This window comes from Gorilla gorilla, chromosome 2 (genome assembly GCF_029281585.2).
Source record: "Gorilla gorilla gorilla isolate KB3781 chromosome 2, NHGRI_mGorGor1-v2.1_pri, whole genome shotgun sequence".
Lineage (NCBI taxonomy): Eukaryota > Metazoa > Chordata > Mammalia > Primates > Hominidae > Gorilla > Gorilla gorilla.
In genome coordinates, this window is record NC_086017.1 from 27,047,502 (window position 1) to 27,069,664 (window position 22,163).

The following is a 22,163-nucleotide window of genomic DNA, read 5'->3' on the forward strand; positions in this document are numbered from 1 at the left end:
AGTGTAATATAGGCTACAGCCTTAAAATATTACTAAAGTATAATAATAAAATACTTTTGATAAAATAATTCCTTTTAGTCCATAAAAGTTTTAAGAGCTTTATAAAACTGGGCACTAACAGAGCTTTCATAAATGCAGCACTCTAGAGAAGAAAATGAAGAACGAAGAGAAAACTGTCCTTAAATACTTACAGATTCTTTTCTGCCCATAGTTTTGCTGTGTGAGCGGGAACGTGAGATGTTGCTAAAAAAGGAATCTTTTTTAGTAGCAGATGAAGGTGGAGAGCCAGTGAATTCTCTTCCTCCAGGCAAACTCTCAACGCTTGGAGATGAACTGATGTTTTTAGAACTTAGCCCTGTAAGAAAAATTAAGTAGCAATAATGAAACACCAGACTCTTTCACTAAGCTATTCGATCTACTGTTTTTAATAAATGATGATCAATTATGATACCACTAGGTTGATACTATCAACATAATGACACTATGGAGTATTAAAATGCATGCATTTTTATGTATCAGAATAGCCACTAGTTTTCAAAAAAACAGTGAAGGTATCTACCACTATAGTTTTCTATGTTTTTTATACTATGATTATCCAAGCATTGCACACATATAAAAAGAACTAAAAAAAAAAAATCAAAGTTTCAGTAAACAATGGTTAAATGACTGGGTTTTTCTTCACTAATGGAATAATCCCTTAATTACAGAAACCAGAATCTATTATACTGCACTTTACATTAGCAAGATTAAAAAATCCAAATCTTTGGCCAAAGTTTTTCAAAAAAGCATCTCTCCTCTTCCCTCTGGTAAGGGAAAGTGTCACTGAAAATTCAGGAACATTAACATTTTAGCAAAAACCTGAAGAAGGTGAAGTACCCGCTTTGCAGAAAATATGCAAGAACAGCAAGTGCTAAGGCCCTAACGCAGGATCTTCGCGTGTTCAAGGAGATCACAAAGTGACCAGTATGGTTAGAGCTAAGAGCAAGGAGGAGAAGGGTGAGAGATGAGGTTTGAGAGCAAGCAGGGGGATCAGAACAGGTAGGGATTTGTAGATGATTTTGATTACTTTTACTCTGAGAAGGGAAGCTATGGGATGTCACTAGAGGGTTTGAGGAGAGGAGTGACATGATTTGACTTACATTTTAAAAGGATTGCTCTGGCTGTTGTATTGAGAACAGAATCAGAGATGGTCAAGTGGGGGTGAGCCAGTGGGAACAAAGGCAAAAGCAGAGGAACCAATTTTTGCTAACGCAAAAATGTAAGTACTCAGAATGATCATAACTTGGTGGTGAGAGGTGGCCACATTTTGGACAAAACTGACTGGATTTACAGATGAACCCATTAGGAGTATGAGAGAAAGAGAAGAGTCAAGCTTAACTTCCAATTTTTGGCCTAAGCAAGAAGAATGATGGAGCAGCTATTTACTGAGGTGGGGAAGAGTGAAGGGAAGCAGGTTTTAGGAATAAATCAGCAGTTTAGTTTCAGACCTGCTGAGTCTATGGTGCCTAGTCAGATATCCAAATAGAGATGCCACATAAGCAGTGGGAAATGAGTCTGGATTTTAGGGGAGAGATGTGAGCTGGCGATATACATTTGGAAGTCAGTACCATAGAGACTGTATTTAAACATGAGGTTATCAATGGAGAAGGGATAGAGAGAAAAAGGATTTAGGACCACAGATTGGCCCCTTGGAAACGTTACAATTTAAAAGTCAGAGATATCACAAGAAAGCAGCAAAGCTGACTGAGAAGCAGCAGCCAGAAGTAGGAAGAAAATCAAGTAGATAATAAGAGATACTTTATAGACTAACATTCTCCAATCTTGGGTCAAAGTTGTTACAATATAGTTAGAATAGTAATTATCTACTCCCAGTACCTGGGAGTCCCTGATTGTCCCTGATCGCAAGACAATTTTATTACACTGAAGCTTCCTCTGCATTAAATATCAGGGATTCAGATTAAGTTTCTGTCCTCCCAGGGTGCAGAACCTAGGGGTAAGGAGGTAAATGATAAACCAAGAATGCTACCCAGAATGTTATATTTCTTAGGAGAGAGCTATTACTCTCCCTTGGATAGAAGGAGAGAGTCAAGCCACATTTCAGAAGAAGTGTGGCAGATTTGGAGGGCTGATACATCCCTCTTTAAGGAAATATTTGTGACTTCAAGGAAGATGGTTAGCTGATAGCCTTTAGCTATTAGATTGTTCAGGATCTGCCTCAGGTTTTGAACTAACATCGTGCTCTTCTCAGGGTGGTTCCCAGCTAGTGATTGGGAATAAAGGGTCTACCCATTTCCAGTCAATACAGGACTCCTTTAATAGGAAATCTTGCCTGCAGAGTTCCCCTTTGAACTGGCAGAGACTTGTTAGATCTGTATCATGGTCTGCCCCCATCCCTCTGCCCAACTCTGATTCCTCCTCTTTTCCTTTCACCTGTGTTATTCCCCCAATAAACTTTCTGTACTTCTATCAGGGTCTGCTTCCTGAAGAATCCAACCTGTAATGCATGATATTGGAGCTGAGCCTTGAAGGACCCCTGAGGCTAGGAAAGAGTAGAGAACAGGCCCCAAGGCCTAGAAGTATCCTATGCTTATAAGGGCCTAGACAATGAAAATTCCACCTAGGCCTTTATTTCTTCCCTTCTCTCCCTCCATGTTTCCCACCCACCACCAGGACTCTAGGCCTTAACTTCCCAGGGATACTTTTTCATGGTAATAATCTCAATAACACGGGGTCCTAGAATATTAGAACCGAAAAAGATCTCAGGAACCACCTATTATTTTCTTTTTTTAAAATTACCCCACTTATATGTGAATACACTTTCATTATAAATAGATTAACTGTGAAAACAACACTTTGAGATATAATTCATGTCATAACTTTCACCTTTTAAAAGAATACAATTCAGTGTTTTTCACAGTACACTTACAGAGATGCATGACCATCAAAACTATCTACTTTAGAACAACTTAATCACTGAGAAAAGAAAACTCATGGCCATTAGCAGTTATTTCCAGTATACCCCCTCTTCCCATAGTCCCTGCAATCACAATCTACTTCTGGCTCTATGAATTTGCCTTTTCTAGACATGTCATGTAAATGGAGTGATACTATATGTGGTCTTCTGTGACTGGCTTCTTTCTCTTGGGACAGTGCTTAAAAGTTCATCTATGTTATAGCATGTATTAGCACTTCATTCCTTTTAGTTGCCAAATAATACTCCATTGTACAGGTACCACACTTGGTTTATATACTCATCAGTTGATGAACATTTAGCTTATACACATTTTTGGCTATTATAAATAATGCTGCTATGAACATTCCTGTTTAAGTTTTTATGTGGACATATTGTTTCCCTTTGTCTCACGTAGATATCTAGAAGTGGAACTGGTGGGTCAATATGGCAATTCTGCATTTAACATTTTGAGAAACTGCCAGTTTTCAAAAGTGACTACACCATTTTACATTTCCATCAGTATTGTATAACGGTTCCAATTTCTCCACATGCTTGTCAACACTTACTATCAGCTTTTTATTTCAGCCATCCTAGTGGGTGTGAGATGGTATTTCATTGTGATTTTGATTTGCAATTTTCCAATGGCTCATGATGCTTAGCATCTTTTCAGATGCTTATTAGACACTCATCTTCTTCAGAGAAATGTTTATTCAAATCTTTTGCCCATTTAAAAAGTTGGGGTATTTTCCTTTTTATTTTTGAGTTGTAAGTGCTCTTCATATGTTCTGGGTGCAAGTTCCTTATCAAACATGACTTGCAAAAAATTCTTCTGTTCTGTGTATATCTTTTCACTTTCTTAATGGTGTCCTTGGAAGCCCAAAACTGCTTAATTGGATGAAGTCTCATCTACCTATTTTTTCTTTTGTTGCTTGTGCTCATGGTGTCATATCTAAGAAACTACTGCCTAACCTGAGGTCATGAAGATTTACTCAAGTTTTCTTCTAAGGGTGTTATAACTCCTGCATTTAACTCTATGACTTATTTTGAGTTAATTTTTGTATACAGCATGAAGAAGTAGCTCAAGTTCATTCTTTTGCATGTGGATATCTAGTTTTCCCAGAACTATTTGTAAAAAAGACTACTCTTTCCACATAAATAATCTTGGCACCCATGTTGAATATCAACTTACCATACTCTCAACTCTATTCCATTTATATATGATGATCTTTATGTCAGTATCACATTGTTTTGATTAAAATAACTATATAACAAGTTTTGAAATCAAGACATGTGAGTTCTCCAGCTTTGTTCTCTTTCAAGATTGTTTTGGCTACTGGGGGTGCTTTGCATTTCCATATGAATTTTAGGATCACTTTGCCATTTTCTCCAAAAAAGACATCTGGGATTTAGATAGGGATTACAGTGAATATGTAGATCAATTTGGTAGTACTGCCATATTAACAATACAAGATTTATGAAAAATAAATTTATATTATCTTTTATATTTGCCTACACAGCTATCTTTATCAGAACTCTTTTTCTTTGTGTGGATTTGAACTGATGTCTAGTGTCCTTTCATTTCAGCCTGAAGGACTTTCTTTATTATGTCTTATAGGGAAGGTTTACTAGTATTGAATACTCTCAGTTTCTATTTATCTGTAATTGTCTGAATTTCTCTTTCCTTTTTGAAGGATAGTTTTATTGGATATATAATAGAATTCTAGACTGACTGGCTTTTCATCACTTTGAATATGTCATCCTACTGCCTTCTTAACTCTCTGGTTTTTGATGAGAAGTCAGCTGTCAATCTTACTGAGGAACTCTTGTATATCATGAGCTGTTCTTCTATTGCTGCTTTCAAGACTCTCTTTGTTGTCAGCTTTTGACAGTCTGACTATGATATATCTAGGTGTAGATCTCTGAGTTTATCCTGCTTGGAGTTAATTGGACTTCTTTGAGGTATGTACTAATGCTTTTCATAAAAATTGTGAAATATTTCAGCCAGCATTTCTTCAAATATTCCATCTGCCCCTCTCTTCCTTCTCTCCTTCTGAGGCTCTCACTATCTGTATGTTATTATGCTTCATGGTGTTCTGCAGGTCCTTGAGGCTCTTTTTGTTTTTTTTTTTATTCTTTGTCTTTCTGTTGCTCTAACTGGATAATTTCAGTTGACATATATTCCAAATTCTGATTCTTTGTCAGCTCAAATCTGCTGTTGAGCCCCTGTGATAACTTTTAAAATTTCAGTTGCTGTATTTTTCAACTTCAGAATATCTATTTAATTCTCTTTTTATAAAGCTCCTATTTTTTTACTGATCTTCTCTATTTGATGAGACACTATTCTCTTTCATTCCTTTAGTTCTTTAGACAGGGTTTCTTGCAGTTCTTTGACATATTTACAGTAGCTGACTTAAAGTCTTTATCCAGTAAGTTTAATGTCCAGGCTTCCTCTGACACAGTCTGTATTGCCTGCTTTTTCCCCTTTGTGTGGGCCATACTTTCCTGTGTTTTTTTTTTTCCTCATACTTTATACTTTTATTGAAAACTGGACATTTTAATAATATGTGGCAACTCTGGGAATCAGATCCTATTCCACCATCTAAACTTGTTTTTCCTGTTATTTGTTGCTGTTTTAGTAACTTTATTAAATTAATTCTGTGAAGTCTATATTCTTTGTTGTGTGTGATCATGGAAGTTTCTGCCTGGTTAGCTTAGTGGTCCATAAAGAGACAGAGATTTCCTTTCATTAAATGCCTTGAACCAATAAGTCTGTTAGCCTTTGCCAGGGGCTCTTTGTATGTATTGTGACAGCAGTCAGTTTACAACTCTTAGCCTTCATTCCTGCCTCTGCAGAGCCTTAAGTTCACTAAGAGTAGAGAGATTATGCACTTCTAAAGTCTTCCCTGGGCATGTGCACAATACTGCACATGTGTGTGGTCTTCTAGAATCCCAGGAATATGTTGGAGCTTTTCAAAGCCCCTTATGGACATCTCATTCCCCAGATTTTCCTTTTCAGTTTTTGGCTAGCCTCTGATTTTCCTGTTAAATTTCTGGCTAGCATCTTGTTTTCTCCAACTGGCAATGCTGCCTTAGGCAGCTGTGATGTTTAATAATTCCTACTGACTATTTCAACATACACTTAAGGATAGGGTTTCTTAGCAGGCTCTGAATAAGGCCCTATGAGTGAGCTCTGGGGAACTGCTGGACATGTCAAATGGTGACAATTCACTGGGCATAAAAGTTTTAGGGTACTCCAGATACATTGTGCATCCTCCTGTGGTTGTAAGGTTACTTACTAGTTTTCAAAGCTACTGTAGAGCTGGAAAGAGGGTGACAGGAATAGGGTAAGCTAATATGCCATAAAACTCGCTCTTCTTACTAAGATTCAGCCAGTTTTCCTTGATGTCATCCTTTGGTTAACTTCCAGAGTTCTGAAAAAGTTTATTTTGATCATTTTTGTCACTGTTCTTATGACTTTATGGAGGAACAGATTTTCAGGGGCCCCTGCCATGCTACTCCAAAAGTGCTTCTCTCTGCTGACTTGCTTTCTGAACCTACCTTGATCTTGGAAATTTGTCTATGTCATATGTCCTCTTTTTAAGAGCTGTGAGGAAAAAATTTCTGTTAACACTCTTGAGTAGTCATTTAGGTTTCTTCTAATGTTTAGCTGTTCCAAACAAAACATCAATTAACATTTTAGAAAGGTACACCTTTAGGCACAAACAGCTGGCTATTTCTCTACAAGGTAGAATTATATAAGTGGAACTGCTATGTATAACTATATGCACATTTTAAATTTAGATAAATAATTCCAAATTGCCTTAAGATTTTAACAATTTATAAGTCTGTTGCAATTTCTGAAGGCCTACCATCTTTGTGGAGACTGGATATGACATGATATTTTATATATGTGAACGTGTATGCACATGTGTTTATATGTAAATCTAACATGACATTATATCTTTATCTACTCATCTATTTATGTGGTTAATCAGATAGAGGAGGACTTCACTATGTTAGCTTAAAGTTTCCTGATAACTAGAGAGGCTGAGTATCTTTTAACATATTTACAGCCCACTTTAAGGTCCTTTGTGAACTCTCTGCTCATTTTACTTTTCAAAACTGATTCAGGAAAGTTTTTTCTAAATTCTGGAAATTAATCCTTTCTGTGTATGTCTACTTTTTCTTTTATGTCTTTTATTTTTAGGGTCCTGCTTAGGAAGCATTTCTTACCCTAAGATAATATAGTGGAATATAATTTAGGTATTATAAATCTAGGTTTTTCATTTGTTCTTTTCATAAATTTCTCCTTTTTTCCATGAATTTTTCCTTTCATGAATTTTCTCCTTGCTCCTTGGAACTCCTTAAGCCAGTGGCTTTTATTGCCTTGGAGGTGGTGGAAAATGATAGCTAAACCAAAGGATGGCTTAGTTTTGAATTTCAAATTACTTTTCAAAGGCCATAGAACAAAAGACAAATCAAGAAGCCATGGCATTTTGATTCACAAGGCTTTTTGACAAAATGAAAAAAATTCCATCTTTTTATAAGCTTATATAACTGAATTTATTCATCTCTTCAAAGTTTGGAATATTGACTTATACCCCTCCAGTGTTAGTGACTTTTTAAAGGAATTGTTGTAATGACTTTCGGGATTTTCTTTCGTTGTTGTTGTTCCTTTATTAAGGATTTCTACTTCTTCTTGGGTCAATTTTCTTCTTCTTGGGATAATTCATATCTTCCTTTAAAAAACCACATGGGAGGCAGAATAATGCCTAAGCCTTTAATTCCCAGAGTCTATGAATTTGTTACCTTACATGGCAGAAGAGACTTTGCAGGTGTGATTAAGGTTAAGGATGTTGAGATGGAGAGAGTATCTTGGGTTATCGTGGTTGGCCAACCTAATCCTGTGAGTTCTTTTTTTTTTAAATTTTATTATTATTATATTTTAAGTTTTAGGGTACATGTGCACAACGTGCAGGTTTGTTACATATGTATACATGTGCCATGTTGGTGTGCTGCACCCATTAACTCGTCATTTAGCATTAGGTATATCTCCTAATGCTATCTCTCCCCTCTCCCACGACCCCACAACAGTCCCCAGTGTGTGATGTTCCCCTTCCTGTGAGTTCTTAAAGTAGAAGAGGAAGGCAGAAGAATGAGCTAGAGAGAACGAACTCAAGAAGAAAGAGGAGAGAGTTCAAACATGAGAAGGGCTTGACCTGGTGTTGCTGGCCTTAAGGATGGAGAAATGGGGCCATAAACCAAGGAAGATGTCATTTTCCAGAAGCTGGGAATGGGCCTCAGTTAACAGACAGTAGGGGAATGAGGACCTTGGTCCTATAGGTAAAAGGAACTGAATTCTGCCAACATAGCAAATAAACAAGGAAACAGATTCTTCCTCAGAGCCTCCCGAAGCCTTGATTTTAGCCTAGAGAAACCTGTGTCAGACTTTTGACCTAGAGAAATGTTAAATAAATTTGTATTGTTTACATCACTAAGTTTGTGATTATTTTTAAGTCAGCAAGAGAAAACTTCTCTACATTTTCAACTTATAAAGTTGTATATAGTAGTCTCTTACAGCAACTTATCCTTCTTCTGTATCTTCAGTTCTTTCATAATTCTTATTTTGAATGTGTTAGTATTTTTCTCTCATTTATTCTTGATCGGACTTACTGAATGTTGGATTACTTCACTGTTTTTAAAGAACTACCTTTTGGTTTCACTCATGTAATCTGTTTTATTATGTGCTGTTCATCTTTTCTTTTATCTTTATTCATACCTTTACTTACTTTAGTTGTATTCTGATGTTCGCTTTCTATCTTCCTGAGTTGTATGTTTAGATATTTTACAGTCTTTCTTGTTTTCTAATAATTTCTTTTCTTCTGAGTGGCCTTTTATCTCTGTCTTTCAGGGTTTTGGTATTTGGCACTATCATTATCATGAACTTCTACATTGGTAATTTTTAAACATTTCCTTATTAGTTCAACAGTTCTTTAGAAGAATGACTTTACCTTTACAAGTGATGGGATATGTGTGTGTATAAAATAAATAAGTATTTGGGAGCGGGGAGGGTAGCAGGTCTGTTGATAGACCTAAATTCTTACATGTCCCCAAATGTCCATTTTTTTTCTTCCCATTTGAATGTTAGCTTGGCTGAGAATAAGATACTAGTTCAAAACAACTTTTCCTCAGAACTTTGAAAACAAACTTAAATGTCTTCAGGCCTTCGGTTTTACCAGTGAGAAATCTGATGTCTATCTGATGATTATCTTATAAACAAACTTTCTGTTTGTTCTCTCTGGAAGTTTCCTTGAAGTTTTGTAAATCTTTTATGGGGTTCCTAGGGTGTGTCATTTTTACTTTCATCCTGCTTATGGGATTTTTTTTTTTTTTCTATCTCTAGGCCAGTATCTTTCTTCAGCTCTGGGAAATTCTCTTTATACTCCTGTGATACTATACTCTACTTATGATCTCTAGACTCTCAACATTTGACATTACAGTTCAATTTCTGAGTTAATCTAAAATTTCAGGTAGAAGCATTAAATTTTTTTATACTCCTAGAAAAAGTTAGCATTTTGGGGACCATTATAACTTTTTTTCATTTTCTTCCAAAATGAAAAAAAACATTGTAAGCAGTTATATCTATTAAATCTTACAACATTTAGTTGTCTTGAATATTTTCTGAAGGGGGGAAGGCATTATATATCAAATCTAATTATATGAAATGTGCATGTAAAATTCTATCAAAATCTGTTGAAAAGTTTTTCCATTCAAAAGAAATTACAGAGAGGGAGGAGCCAAGATGGCCGAATAGGAACAGCTCCGGTCTACAGCTCCCAGCGTGAGCGACGCAGAAGACGGGTGATTTCTGCATTTCCATCTGAGGTACCGGGTTCATCTCACTAGGGAGTGCCAGACAGTGGGCGCAAGCCAGTGGGTGCGCGCACCGTGTGCGAGCCGAAGCAGGGCGAGGCATTGCCTCACCTGGGAAGCGCAAGGGGTCAGGGAGTTCCCTTTCCGAGTCAAAGAAAGGGGTGACGGAGGCACCTGGAAAATCGGGTCACTCCCACCCGAATATTGCGCTTTTCAGACCGGCTTAAAAAACGGCGCACCACGAGACTATATCCCACACCTGACTCGGAGGGTCCTACGCCCACGGAATCTCGCTGATTGCTAGCACAGCAGTCTGAGATCAAACTGCAAGGCGGCAGCGAGGCTGGGGGAGGGGCGCCCGCCATTGCCCAGGCTTGCTTAGGTAAACAAAGCAGCCGGGAAGCTCGAACTGGGTGGAGCCCACCACAGCTCAAGGAGGCTTGCCTGCCTCTGTAGGCTCCACCTCTGGGGGCAGGGCACAGACAAACAAAAAGACAGCAGTAACCTCTGCAGACTTAAATGTCCCTGTCTGACAGCTTTGAAGAGAGCAGTGGTTCTCCCAGCACGCAGCTGGAGATCTGAGAACGGGCAGACTGCCTCCTCAAGTGGGTCCCTGACCCCTGACCCCCGAGCAGCCTAACTGGGAGGCACCCCCCAGCAGGGGCACACTGACACCTCACACGGCAGGGTATTCCAACAGACCTGCAGCTGAGGGTCCTGTCTGTTAGAAGGAAAACTAACAAACAGAAAGGACATCCACACCGAAAACCCATCTGTACATCACCATCATCAAAGACCAAAAGTAGATAAAACCACAAAGATGGGGAAAAAACAGAACAGAAAAACTGGAAACTCTAAAACGCAGAGCGCCTCTCCTCCTCCAAAGGAACGCAGTTCCTCACCAGCAACGGAACAAAGCTGGATGGAGAATGATTTTGACGAGCTGAGAGAAGAAGGCTTCAGACGATCAAATTACTCTGAGCTACGGGAGGACATTCAAACCAAAGGCAAAGAAGTTGAAAACTTTGAAAAAAATTTAGACGAATGTATAACTAGAATAACCAATACAGAGAAGTGCTTAAAGGAGCTGATGGAGCTGAAAACCAAGGCTCGAGAACTACGTGAAGAATGCAGAAGCCTCAGGAGCCGATGCGATCAACTGGAAGAAAGGGTATCAGCAATGGAAGATGAAATGAATGAAATGAAGCGAGAAGGGAAGTCTAGAGAAAAAAGAATAAAAAGAAATGAGCAAAGCCTCCAAGAAATATGGGACTATGTGAAAAGACCAAATCTACGTCTGATTGGTGTACCTGAAAGTGATGCGGAGAATGGAACCAAGTTGGAAAACACTCTGCAAGATATTATCCAGGAGAACTTCCCCAATCTAGCAAGGCAGGCCAACATTCAGATTCAGGAAATACAGAGAACACCACAAAGATACTCCTCGAGAAGAGCAACTCCAAGACACATAATTGTCAGATTCACCAAAGTTGAAATGAAGGAAAAAATGTTAAGGGCAGCCAGAGAGAAAGGTTGGGTTACCCTCAAAGGGAAGCCCATCAGACTAACAGCGGATTTCTCGGCAGAAACCCTACAAGCCAGAAGAGAGTGGGGGCCAATATTCAACATTCTTAAAGAAAAGAATTTTCAACCCAGAATTTCATATCCAGCCAAACTAAGCTTCATAAGTGAAGGAGGAATAAAATACTTTACAGACAAGCAAATGCTGAGAGATTTTGTCACCACCAGGCCTGCCCTAAAAGAGCTCCTGAAGGAAGCGCTAAACATGGAAAGGAACAACCGGTACCAGCCGCTGCAAAATCATGCCAAAATGTAAAGACCATCGAGACTAGGAAGAAACTGCATCAACTAATGAGCAAAATCACCAGCTAACATCATAATGACAGGATCAAATTCACACATAACAATATTAACTTTAAATGTAAATGGACTAAATTCTCCAATTAAAAGACACAGACTGGCAAGTTGGATAAAGAGTCAAGACCCATCAGTGTGCTGTATTCAGGAAACCCATCTCACGTGCAGAGACACACATAGGCTCAAAATAAAAGGATGGAGGAAGATCTACCAAGCAAATGGAAAACAAAAAAAGGCAGGGGTTGCAATCCTAGTCTCTGATAAAACAGACTTTAAACCAACAAAGATCAAAAGAGACAAAGAAGGCCATTACATAATGGTAAAGGGATCAATTCAACAAGAGGAGCTAACTATCCTAAATATATATGCACCCAATACAGGAGCACCCAGATTCATAAAGCAAGTCCTGAGTGACCTACAAAGAGACTTAGACTCCCACACATTAATAATGGGAGACTTTAACACCCCACTGTCAACATTAGACAGATCAACGAGACAGAAAGTCAACAAGGATACCCAGGAATTGAACTCAGCTCTGCACCAAGCGGACCTAATAGACATCTACAGAACTCTCCACCCCAAATCAACAGAATATACATTTTTTTCAGCACCACACCACACCTATTCCAAAATTGACCACATAGTTGGAAGTAAAGCTCTCCTCAGCAAATGTAAAAGAACAGAAATTATAACAAACTATCTCTCAGACCACAGTGCAATCAAACTACAACTCAGGATTAAAAATCTCACTCAAAGCCGCTCAACTACATGGAAACTGAACAACCTGCTCCTGAATGACTACTGGGTACATAACAAAATGAAGGCAGAAATAAAGATGTTCTTTGAAACCAACGAGAACAAAGACACAACATACCAGAATCTCTGGGATGCATTCAAAGCAGTGTGTAGAGGGAAATTTATAGCACTAAATGCCCACAAGAGAAAGCAGGAAAGATCCAAAATTGACACCCTAACATCACAATTAAAAGAACTAGAAAAGCAAGAGCAAACACATTCAAAAGCTAGCAGAAGGCAAGAAATAACTAAAATCAGAGCAGAACTGAAGGAAATAGAGACACAAAAAACCCTTCAAAAAATCAATGAATCCAGAAGCTGGTTTTTTGAAAGGATCAACAAAATTGATAGACCGCTAGCAAGACTAATAAAGAAAAAAAGAGAGAAGAATCAAATAGACACAATAAAAAATGATAAACGGGATATCACCACCGATCCCACAGAAATACAAACTACCATCAGAGAATACTACAAACACCTCTACGCAAATAAACTAGAAAATCTAGAAGAAATGGATACATTCCTCGACACATACACTCTCCCAAGACTAAACCAGGAAGAAGTTGAATCTCTGAATAGACCAATAACAGGAGCTGAAATTGTGGCAATAATCAATAGTTTACCAACCGAAAAGAGTCCAGGACCAGATGGATTCACAGCCGAATTCTACCAGAGGTACAAGGAGGAACTGGTACCATTGCTTCTGAAACTATTCCAATCAATAGAAAAAGAGGGAATCCTCCCTAACTCATTTTATGAGGCCAGCATCATTCTGATACCAAAGCCAGGCAGAGACACAACCAAAAAAGAGAATTTTAGAGCAATATCCTTGATGAACATTGATGCAAAAATCCTCAATAAAATACTGGCAAACCGAATCCAGCAGCACATCAAAAAGCTTATCCACCATGATCAAGTGGGCTTCATCCCTGGGATGCAAGGCTGGTTCAATATACGCAAATCAATAAATGTAATCCAGCATATAAACAGAACCAAAGACAAAAACCACATGATTATCTCAATAGATGCAGAAAAAGCCTTTGACAAAATTCAACAACCCTTCATGCTAAAAACTCTCAATAAATTAGGTATTGATGGGACGTATTTCAAAATAATAAGAGCTATCTATGACAAACCCACAGCCAATATCATACTGAATGGGCAAAAACTGGAAGCATTCCCTTTGAAAACGGGCACAAGACAGGGATGCCCTCTCTCACCACTCCTATTCAACATAGTGTTGGAAGTTCTGGCCAGGGCAATCAGGCAGGAGAAGGAAATAAAGGGTATTCAATTAGGAAAAGAGGAAGTCAAATTGTCCCTGTTTGCAGACGACATGATTATTTATCTAGAAAACCCCATTGTCTCAGCCCAAAATCTCCTTAAGCTGATAAGCAACTTCAGCAAAGTCTCAGGATACAAAATCAATGTACAAAAATCACAAGCATTCTTATACACCAACAACAGACAAACAGAGAGCCAAATCATGAGTGAACTCCCATTCACAATTGCTTCAAAGAGAATAAAATACCTAGGAATCCAACTTACAAGGGACGTGAAGGACCTCTTCAAGGAGAACTACAAACCACTGCTCAAGGAAATAAAAGAGGATACAAACAAATGGAAGAACATTCCATGCTCATGGGTAGGAAGAATCAATATCGTGAAAATGGCCATACTGCCCAAGGTCATTTACAGATTCAATGCCATCCCCATCAAGCTACCAATGACTTTCTTCACAGAATTGGAAAAAACTACTTTAAAGTTCATATGGAAGCAAAAAAGAGCCCGCACTGCCAAGTCAATCCTAAGCCAAAAGAACAAAGCTGGAGGCATCACACTACCTGACTTCAAACTATACTACAAGGCTACAGTAACAAAAACAGCATGGTACTGGTACCAAAACAGAGATATAGATCAATGGAACAGAACAGAGCCCTCAGAAATAACGCCGCATACCTACAACTATCTGATCTTTGACAAACCTGAGAAAAACAAGCAATGGGGAAAGGATTCCCTATTTAATAAATGGTGCTGGGAAAACTGGCTAGCCATATGTAGAAAGCTGAAACTGGATCCCTTCCTTACACCTTATACAAAAATCAATTCAAGATGGATTAAAGATTTAAACGTTAGACCTAAAACCATAAAAACCCTAGAAGAAAACCTAGGCATTACCATTCAGGACATAGGCATGGGCAAGGACTTCATGTCCAAAACACCAAAAGCAATGGCAACAAAAGACAAAATTGACAAATGGGATCTAATTAAACTAAAGAGCTTCTGCACAGCAAAAGAAACTACCATCAGAGTGAACAGGCAACCTACAACATGGGAGAAAATTTTCGCAACCTACTCATCTGACAAAGGGCTAATATCCAGAATCTACAATGAACTCAAACAAATTTACAAGAAAAAAACAAACAACCCCATCAAAAAGTGGGCGAAGGATATGAACAGACACTTCTCAAAAGAAGACATTTATGCAGCCAAAAAACACATGAAAAAATGCTCATCATCACTGGCCATCAGAGAAATGCAAATCAAAACCACTATGAGATATCATCTCACACCAGTTAGAATGGCAATCATTAAAAAGTCAGGAAACAACAGGTGCTGGAGAGGATGTGGAGAAATAGGAACACTTTTACACTGTTGGTGGGACTGTAAACTAGTTCAACCATTGTGGAAGTCAGTGTGGCGATTCCTCAGGGATCTAGAACTAGAAATACCATTTGACCCAGCCATCCCATTACTGGGTATATACCCAAAGGACTATAAATCATGCTGCTATAAAGACACATGCACACGTATGTTTATTGCGGCATTATTCACAATAGCAAAGACTTGGAACCAACCCAAATGTCCAACAATGATAGACTGGATTAAGAAAATGTGGCACATATACACCATGGAATACTATGCAGCCATAAAAAATGATGAGTTCATGTCCTTTGTAGGGACATGTATACACATGTATACATATATGTATACATGCCATACATGGCACATGTATACATATGTAACTAACCTGCACAATGTGCACATGTACCCTAAAACTTAAAGTATAATTAAAAAAAAAAAAAAAAAAGAAATTACAATATAATAAAACAAAAATCTTCAGAAGCTTTCCAGGTTTGTATAAACCAATTGTTTTCATGTTGAAATTATATTAAGACCCAAAAATCTTTTCTTTGATTCTAGATTTTATATATATCGTAGCTGGGTACTATTAATTTTTGTTTCCAACCACCTCTACATACATATTTCCCTAGTTTGCCTATTCCCCCCGCAAAAAAGTCAGAAAATTAGAATACACTTCAGCAATGTGATATTTGCAAAATGCTTGTCCATGTATATATCTGGACCTTTACATATATTATTTCATTTAATCCTAATGACATTGTGAGATGGTTATGTATGAGAAAATGGAGGCTTGGATGCTTTAATTCACTTGCTCAAGAACACAGTTATAAATACCACTAGAAACATCGTAAGTTAAACCCAGATTTGTCCAAACTTGAAAGACTACGCTGGCTGGGTGCGGTGGCTCACGCCTGTAATCCCAACACTTTGGGAGGCCAAGGCTGGTGGATCACCTGAGGTCAGAAGTTCATGACCAGCTTGGCTGACATGGCGAAACCCCATCTCTAGAAAAAATATATAAATTAGCTGGGCATGGTGGTGCGTGCCTGTAGTCCCAGCTACTCGAGCAGAGTCAGGAGAATCGCTTGAACCCTGTAGTCCCAGCTACTTGGGAAGAAGCAGGAGAACCCTGGAGGCAGAGGTTGCAGTGAGCTGAGATCGCACCACTGCATTCCAGCCTGGGTAACAACAGAGCAAGACTCTGTCTCAAAAAAACAAAACAAAACAAACAAACAAAGAAAAAAAGACTATGCCAATATATATAATTAAATTTAAATTTCTGAATCCTGCAGAATGACTCCAAGGAATTATTATTTCAAAATGACAAAAAAAGTTTTGGAAATAGGCCTTTCTACCCAATTTTTAGGATACATATATTTTGTGAATGGCTTTTCCTAGGAACAGAAAATATCTGATGGTCAGGCTTCTTGTATTCAATTACTAGTGTTCCTGCTTATATTACAATGGACAAATTTCACTAAGGGCAGGAAGTGTGGTCATTACCAGTTTCACCTGCTGGGAAAAAAGCTAGCACAGTGCCTGCACATTGTGGAGCTACAATAAATGTTTGCTGATGTTCAATCTGGAATATCTGAAAATAATTATAAACACCAATGCTGATTAACAGAAATATAATGTGAGCCACACATGCAATTTCTAATATTTTAGTATTCACACTTAAAAAGTAAAGATAAAATTAATTTTAATAATCTATTATCAGCCTGACATGAAGACAAAATAAAAAATTATTGACAAATTTTACATTCATTTTTTCATACTAAGTCTTCAAAATGCAGTGCATATTTTATACTCACAGCATACATTTCAAGAGCTCAGTGGCTACATGTGGCTAGGGGATACCATATTAGACAGCAAGGGTATAAACTAACGAACAGTCATATTTTTCATGACATGAAGGTTATTATATTTTGTGACTATTGTAACAAAATAGGGTAATGATATGTCTGGGAGAAATCTTTAGAATACCTGCTTTAATAAGTTAGCTTATCAATTCTTTACTGTATGAGAATAATTAAACATCCAGAAAGAATTTGAAAGCATTTGTTCCCTTGAGGGGCAACAACACCCAGAGGTTTCTTTTGCAGCTATTACCCTGCTTAGTAAACTTCCTTTTTCAGTGGTAATACTAAGATCAGCTCTTATCAAAACTTATCTGTGAACTATGAAATTTCAAATTGGTGGTAGTATTAATAAGGAACCTGGCCTACATCTCACATTAAAAACATGTTTCTCCTCAATTATAAAAATTAGCTTACTAACATATTTTTGTGCCCTCTGGGAACACAAACATTCAGACCCTTAAGAAAATGGAGTCACTAGAACATGTTCCCAAAGGGATGATGGACAGCACAGTCTACCGTCCATGCCTGCAGGTTCCACACCTGGATATTTAACCAACAGATCAAAAATATAAAAATATACATATAAAATAACAGGCCGGACGTGGTGGCTCATGCCTGTAATCCCAGCACTTTGGGAGGCCGAGGCAGGCAGATCACTTGAGGTCAGGAGTTAGAGACCAGCCTGGCCAACATGGTGAAACCCTGTCTCTATTAAAAATACAAAAATTAGCTGGGCATGGTGGCGCATGCCTGTAATCCCAGCTATTCAGGAGGCTGAGGCACGAGAATCACTTGAACCTGGGAGGTGGAGGTTGCAGTGAGCTGGGAGTGCATCACTGCACTCCAGTCTGGGCGATAAGAGTGAGACTCGGTCTCAAAAAAAAAAAAAAAAAAAAAACCAAACACCAACCAAACAGTACAACACAAATAGTACAAATAAAAATACAGTATAACAGGCTGGGTGCAGTGTCTCCCACCTGTAATTTCAGCACTCTGGGAGGCCGAGACAGAAGGATTGCCTGAGCCCGGGAGTTTGAGACCAACCTGGGCAACATAGTGAGAACCAAACTGTGAGACAGAGTAGTGGTGCGTGCCTGTAGTCCACTCATTTCTACAATAAAAATGAAAAAGTAGCCAGGTGTGATGGCACACACCTGTGGTCCCACCTACTCAAGAAGCTGAAGAGGGAGAATTACTTGAGCCCAGGAGGTAGAGGCTGCAGTGTGCCATGATTGCACCACTGTACTCCAGTCTGGGCAACAGAGTGGGACCCTGTCTCAACAACAACAACAAACCCAGTATAACATAGCATTTACATTGTATTTGGTATTATAAGTAATCTAGAGATGAAGTATAGAGGAAAATGTGCATAGGTTATATGAAAACCCTATACCATTTTATATAAGAGACTTGAGCATATGTGGATTTTGGTATCCACAGGGGTCCTGGAACCAATCCCCCACAGATACTGAGGGACAACTGTATTTCCTCTGGAGATACATAGGAAAAGCCCAGGTACCTGGAGTAGTCTTGTCTCAAGACAAAAGGATGCATTCTCAGACTTCTCTGCCTTTTTCGTATCTGGTATGCACAGAATCTGATCACATTTGTATGGCACGCTGGGGTAAATGGATGTGGGCTCATCCAGGCTTCCCCTGGACAGCTCCTGAGCTGAGGGGTCAGTATTCTCAGCAAGCTTGTAACCCATAAGCTACATACTCGTTCCAAAGCTCTCTACATACCTTTTTTTTTTTTGACAGAGAGGAACAGCACGAAACATTTTTGTTGCACGAAAATTTAAAGCCTATTCTTAGGGGCACATTCTAAAATACGCTGCTGTAGGGCCCTGCCCAATTCCCTCTTCAGGTCCAAGGCACTTATTTCCCCCAGCTGCTGGAAATGCTGGCTGTTGATGGCTCCCCTGAGTTCTTCTCTGGAAACTGCCCGCAACTGAAGAGAGCTTCCTTGCCCAAGGTCATGCCCCTTACCTGGGAATTAACTCCAATCCAGTGACTGGTTTGAGTTGACAAGTAAAAGCTGGCCCCCTTGCCTCAAGGTGGACAACTCTAGAGGACTACCCCAGCCCCAGAGGGTTCCAGCAGCAACTGCAAAGCGGTTTAGCTCTCTCCCTGCCAGTGTTGCTTCTTTCACTCCCCAGGTACCGATCTCAAGGATGCTGCCCAATAAATGTCTTAACCATGAATCTGTCTCACAGTTTGGTCTTCAGGATTTCTGACCCATGACATTTATTTAAAATTATTTTAGATTGTAAGACATTCTTAAATACATTAAATATAGGCTCATTCTTAAGCCATCTAGGGTGTACATGTATTAATGCATGTTTGTAGTCTTTCATTCATGACCAAACATCAGGGAATGAGCCCTATGCAGAGTGATCTTTTGAAATGCCTAAAGAAATCTCTGTTTAGCACTGGGGAGGGAAGTATGAACATAACAGAAGCTCTTAAGAAACTCCCAAAATAGCCATACAGGGAATACAGACTTGTATACACACTAACCTACAACCCTAGGTAGCAAAAGCGAACACTGAAGTACAAACAACAGCACTTTGTGTGCGCAAAAGGGGGAGTGTCCAATCTTGTCTCAGACAATTAAGAGTGTGAGCTAGATCTTAAAACTCAAGAGGAAATGGTCGTGGTGGGTCAGGGAGGGTCCTTTCTAGTGGAGAACACAGTATTTTCAAAGGCATTGTACTAGGAACGTCTAGCTTAATCAGGGCCTGATTAAAACCTTTGGTGCTCCCTGCCATCAATATGTAATTGAAAATGATATCCATGTCAAAGTAAAAGGAAAGATTAAGTTCAACAGAGTGCTTTCTAAAAAATTTGATGATTATTTCAATGTTTTTTTGGGGGAGGATCAATTATCAAATTTTTTCTAAAGTTGAAGGTGCCCCATTATACACCATGGAATTCTATACAACCATACAAAAGAACATCATGTTCTTTGTAGGAACATAGATGGAGCTGGGGGCCATTATCTTTAGCAAACTAACACAGGAACAGAAAACTAAATACCACATGTTCTCACTTATAAGTGAGAGCTAATGATGAGAACACGTGGACACAAAGAGGAGAACAACAGACACTGGGGCTTACTTGAATGTGGAGGGTGGGAGGAGGTAGAGAATAAAAAAAAAAACTATTAGGTACTAGGCTTAGTACCTGGGTGATGAAATAATCTGTATAGCAAACCCCCATGCCACACGTTTACCTATATAACAAGCCTGCACATGTACCACTGAACCTAAAATAGAAGTTTTTTTTTTTTTTTTAAGAAAAAAACCAAGTTGCTGGTACCCTAAACATGAGCTTAGTTTCCCTCTTGATCATCCAGTCCTGGTGAGTGGAGGATAGTGGGAAGATGAGGCCAGATCAAGGGTCTGACAGATCAAGAAGAGCCTCTTATTCTCATGTTAAGGGGTCTGGCCTTTATTTCATTGGTGGTTGATGGCAGTTACTACAGATTTTAGGCCAGAAAATTGAGTGAGGATTATAAGGGCTTGGTTGAGTGGACCATCTGTTGCGTTGGTCCAGGCAAGAGATTATGGCCTTCAACTGAGGCTGTGGTGGTAGATTTGAGAGATGTTTACAGGGTAGAATTCCCCAAGCCACTATCTGGTGGGTCAGACACAGCTAGGATTGAGTCTGAACTGGGTTGATACCTAGTTGTACGGCCTTGAACAAGTCACTGACCCTCCACTGGCCATAGTTCTCATCTACAAGTGGCTGTGTGTCCTAAATGATAATGTAAAGGGTTTAGTGTGGTGTCTAGCATATGCTCTCCGCAGACATAAACCATGTCTAGTGGAAGGCATAGAGATGGCTTCCAAATCTAGAGCACATAGTTTAAAATGCAGTACTCTGGATTGTGGATTCACAGGTTCTCTCTTGACAGGATCACTGAAACCCCTCCTGGTAGGACACTGGCTGCACTTCTCAGTGATTTCCCACAGACTTCAACTAACTGGCACTAGGTATAGAACCATCATATATGCGTCACATAAGACTGCCTGGCAGAGCAACTGAAATCCAGGCCATGGTCTGCTTATTAAGTCATGTGCCCTGGTGTGAGCTACATCTGCACAGAAGTTATCTTTTTTTTTTTTTTGTAAGTTGCACAAAGTTACTGTTCGGATGAGACACAGCTGTGTCTGGCTATCTTATGTCCTTCCTTCATTCTCTTTCCCTCTCTGAAACACTCAATAAAAGTACTGTGCCCTGTGTGCTCTATGTCATTGGAGGCAACTTGTCAAGAGCCTAAAATGACTGAATGAGCTTCATAGGCATCAGTGGAGATTCCTGACCGCAAAATGGCTGAGAGAGAAGGAAAGAGGAAGGAAAAATGCTTATTAAGCTCCTACCATGTCCCATGAATAATATTTTCATGGATTTTCTATTACTAAATTCGACAGGAAATAAGAAAAGGGGGTGGGCATGTTACTAAATAGACAGGCAGAACCCCAGTACACCTGAGGTCATCCGAGGAAGGTGGACACTGGACACCCAAAGGCAAAATGTTCAGGAGGTCTACGGGGGGACTTGCTGGGAACGTATAACCTAGATAAGCAGAAAGGGAAAAACCTGGGAACCCCTGTTCTGTGGCCACAGAAAAGGGATAACCTTGACTTTATATAGTGACCAAGACAATGAGGCATCTGGTCCCTATATAGTAACAGTTTGTTTCCTTGCAGACTTGAGTGACAGATAGCAAAAAGGCTAATGTCTACTAATGAAAGACATGCATCTTGCTGTCACAAGAGTGAACAGACACAGGTTGTACTTGAAGCCCCTGGAATAGACATTCTCTAGCCTGACCACAAAAGTCAAACGCTGTTGGATTGGGTACCTGCATGCAAACATGTGTCTTCAGAATATCAGAAATAATAATTAAGAAAAGATAGATGTGTGGAATGAGCTCCTTCATTATTTGATTCTGAGATTCAGAGAGGTATTTGAGGAAAGCACATAATGGTGCTACCATCACCACTACCTGAGCAGGTAGCACCCTAGAGCCCTCACTATGCAACAGGTGCTGTGATGATGTCCAGCAACAACCCTTGAAGTAGCTGCTCTTATTCTCTCTTTACAAATAAGAGGTTAAGTAACTTCCCCAGGTCATCCAGCAAGGCAGTG

General features: G+C 39.2%; 1 protein-coding gene across 39 annotated transcripts in view; it reads right to left on the bottom strand.

Moving 5' to 3' along the window:
- Window positions 1–22,163, bottom strand: part of TBC1D5 (TBC1 domain family member 5) — a 588,093-nt gene that overhangs the window by 57,439 nt on the left and 508,491 nt on the right. For all 39 annotated transcript variants that reach the window (XM_055381150.2, XM_055381134.2, XM_063703452.1 and 36 more), the window contains one exon: window positions 192–355. In XM_055381150.2, the coding sequence (XP_055237125.1) occupies window positions 192–355 (164 nt within the window). The remainder of the gene's footprint in view (window positions 1–191; window positions 356–22,163) is intronic.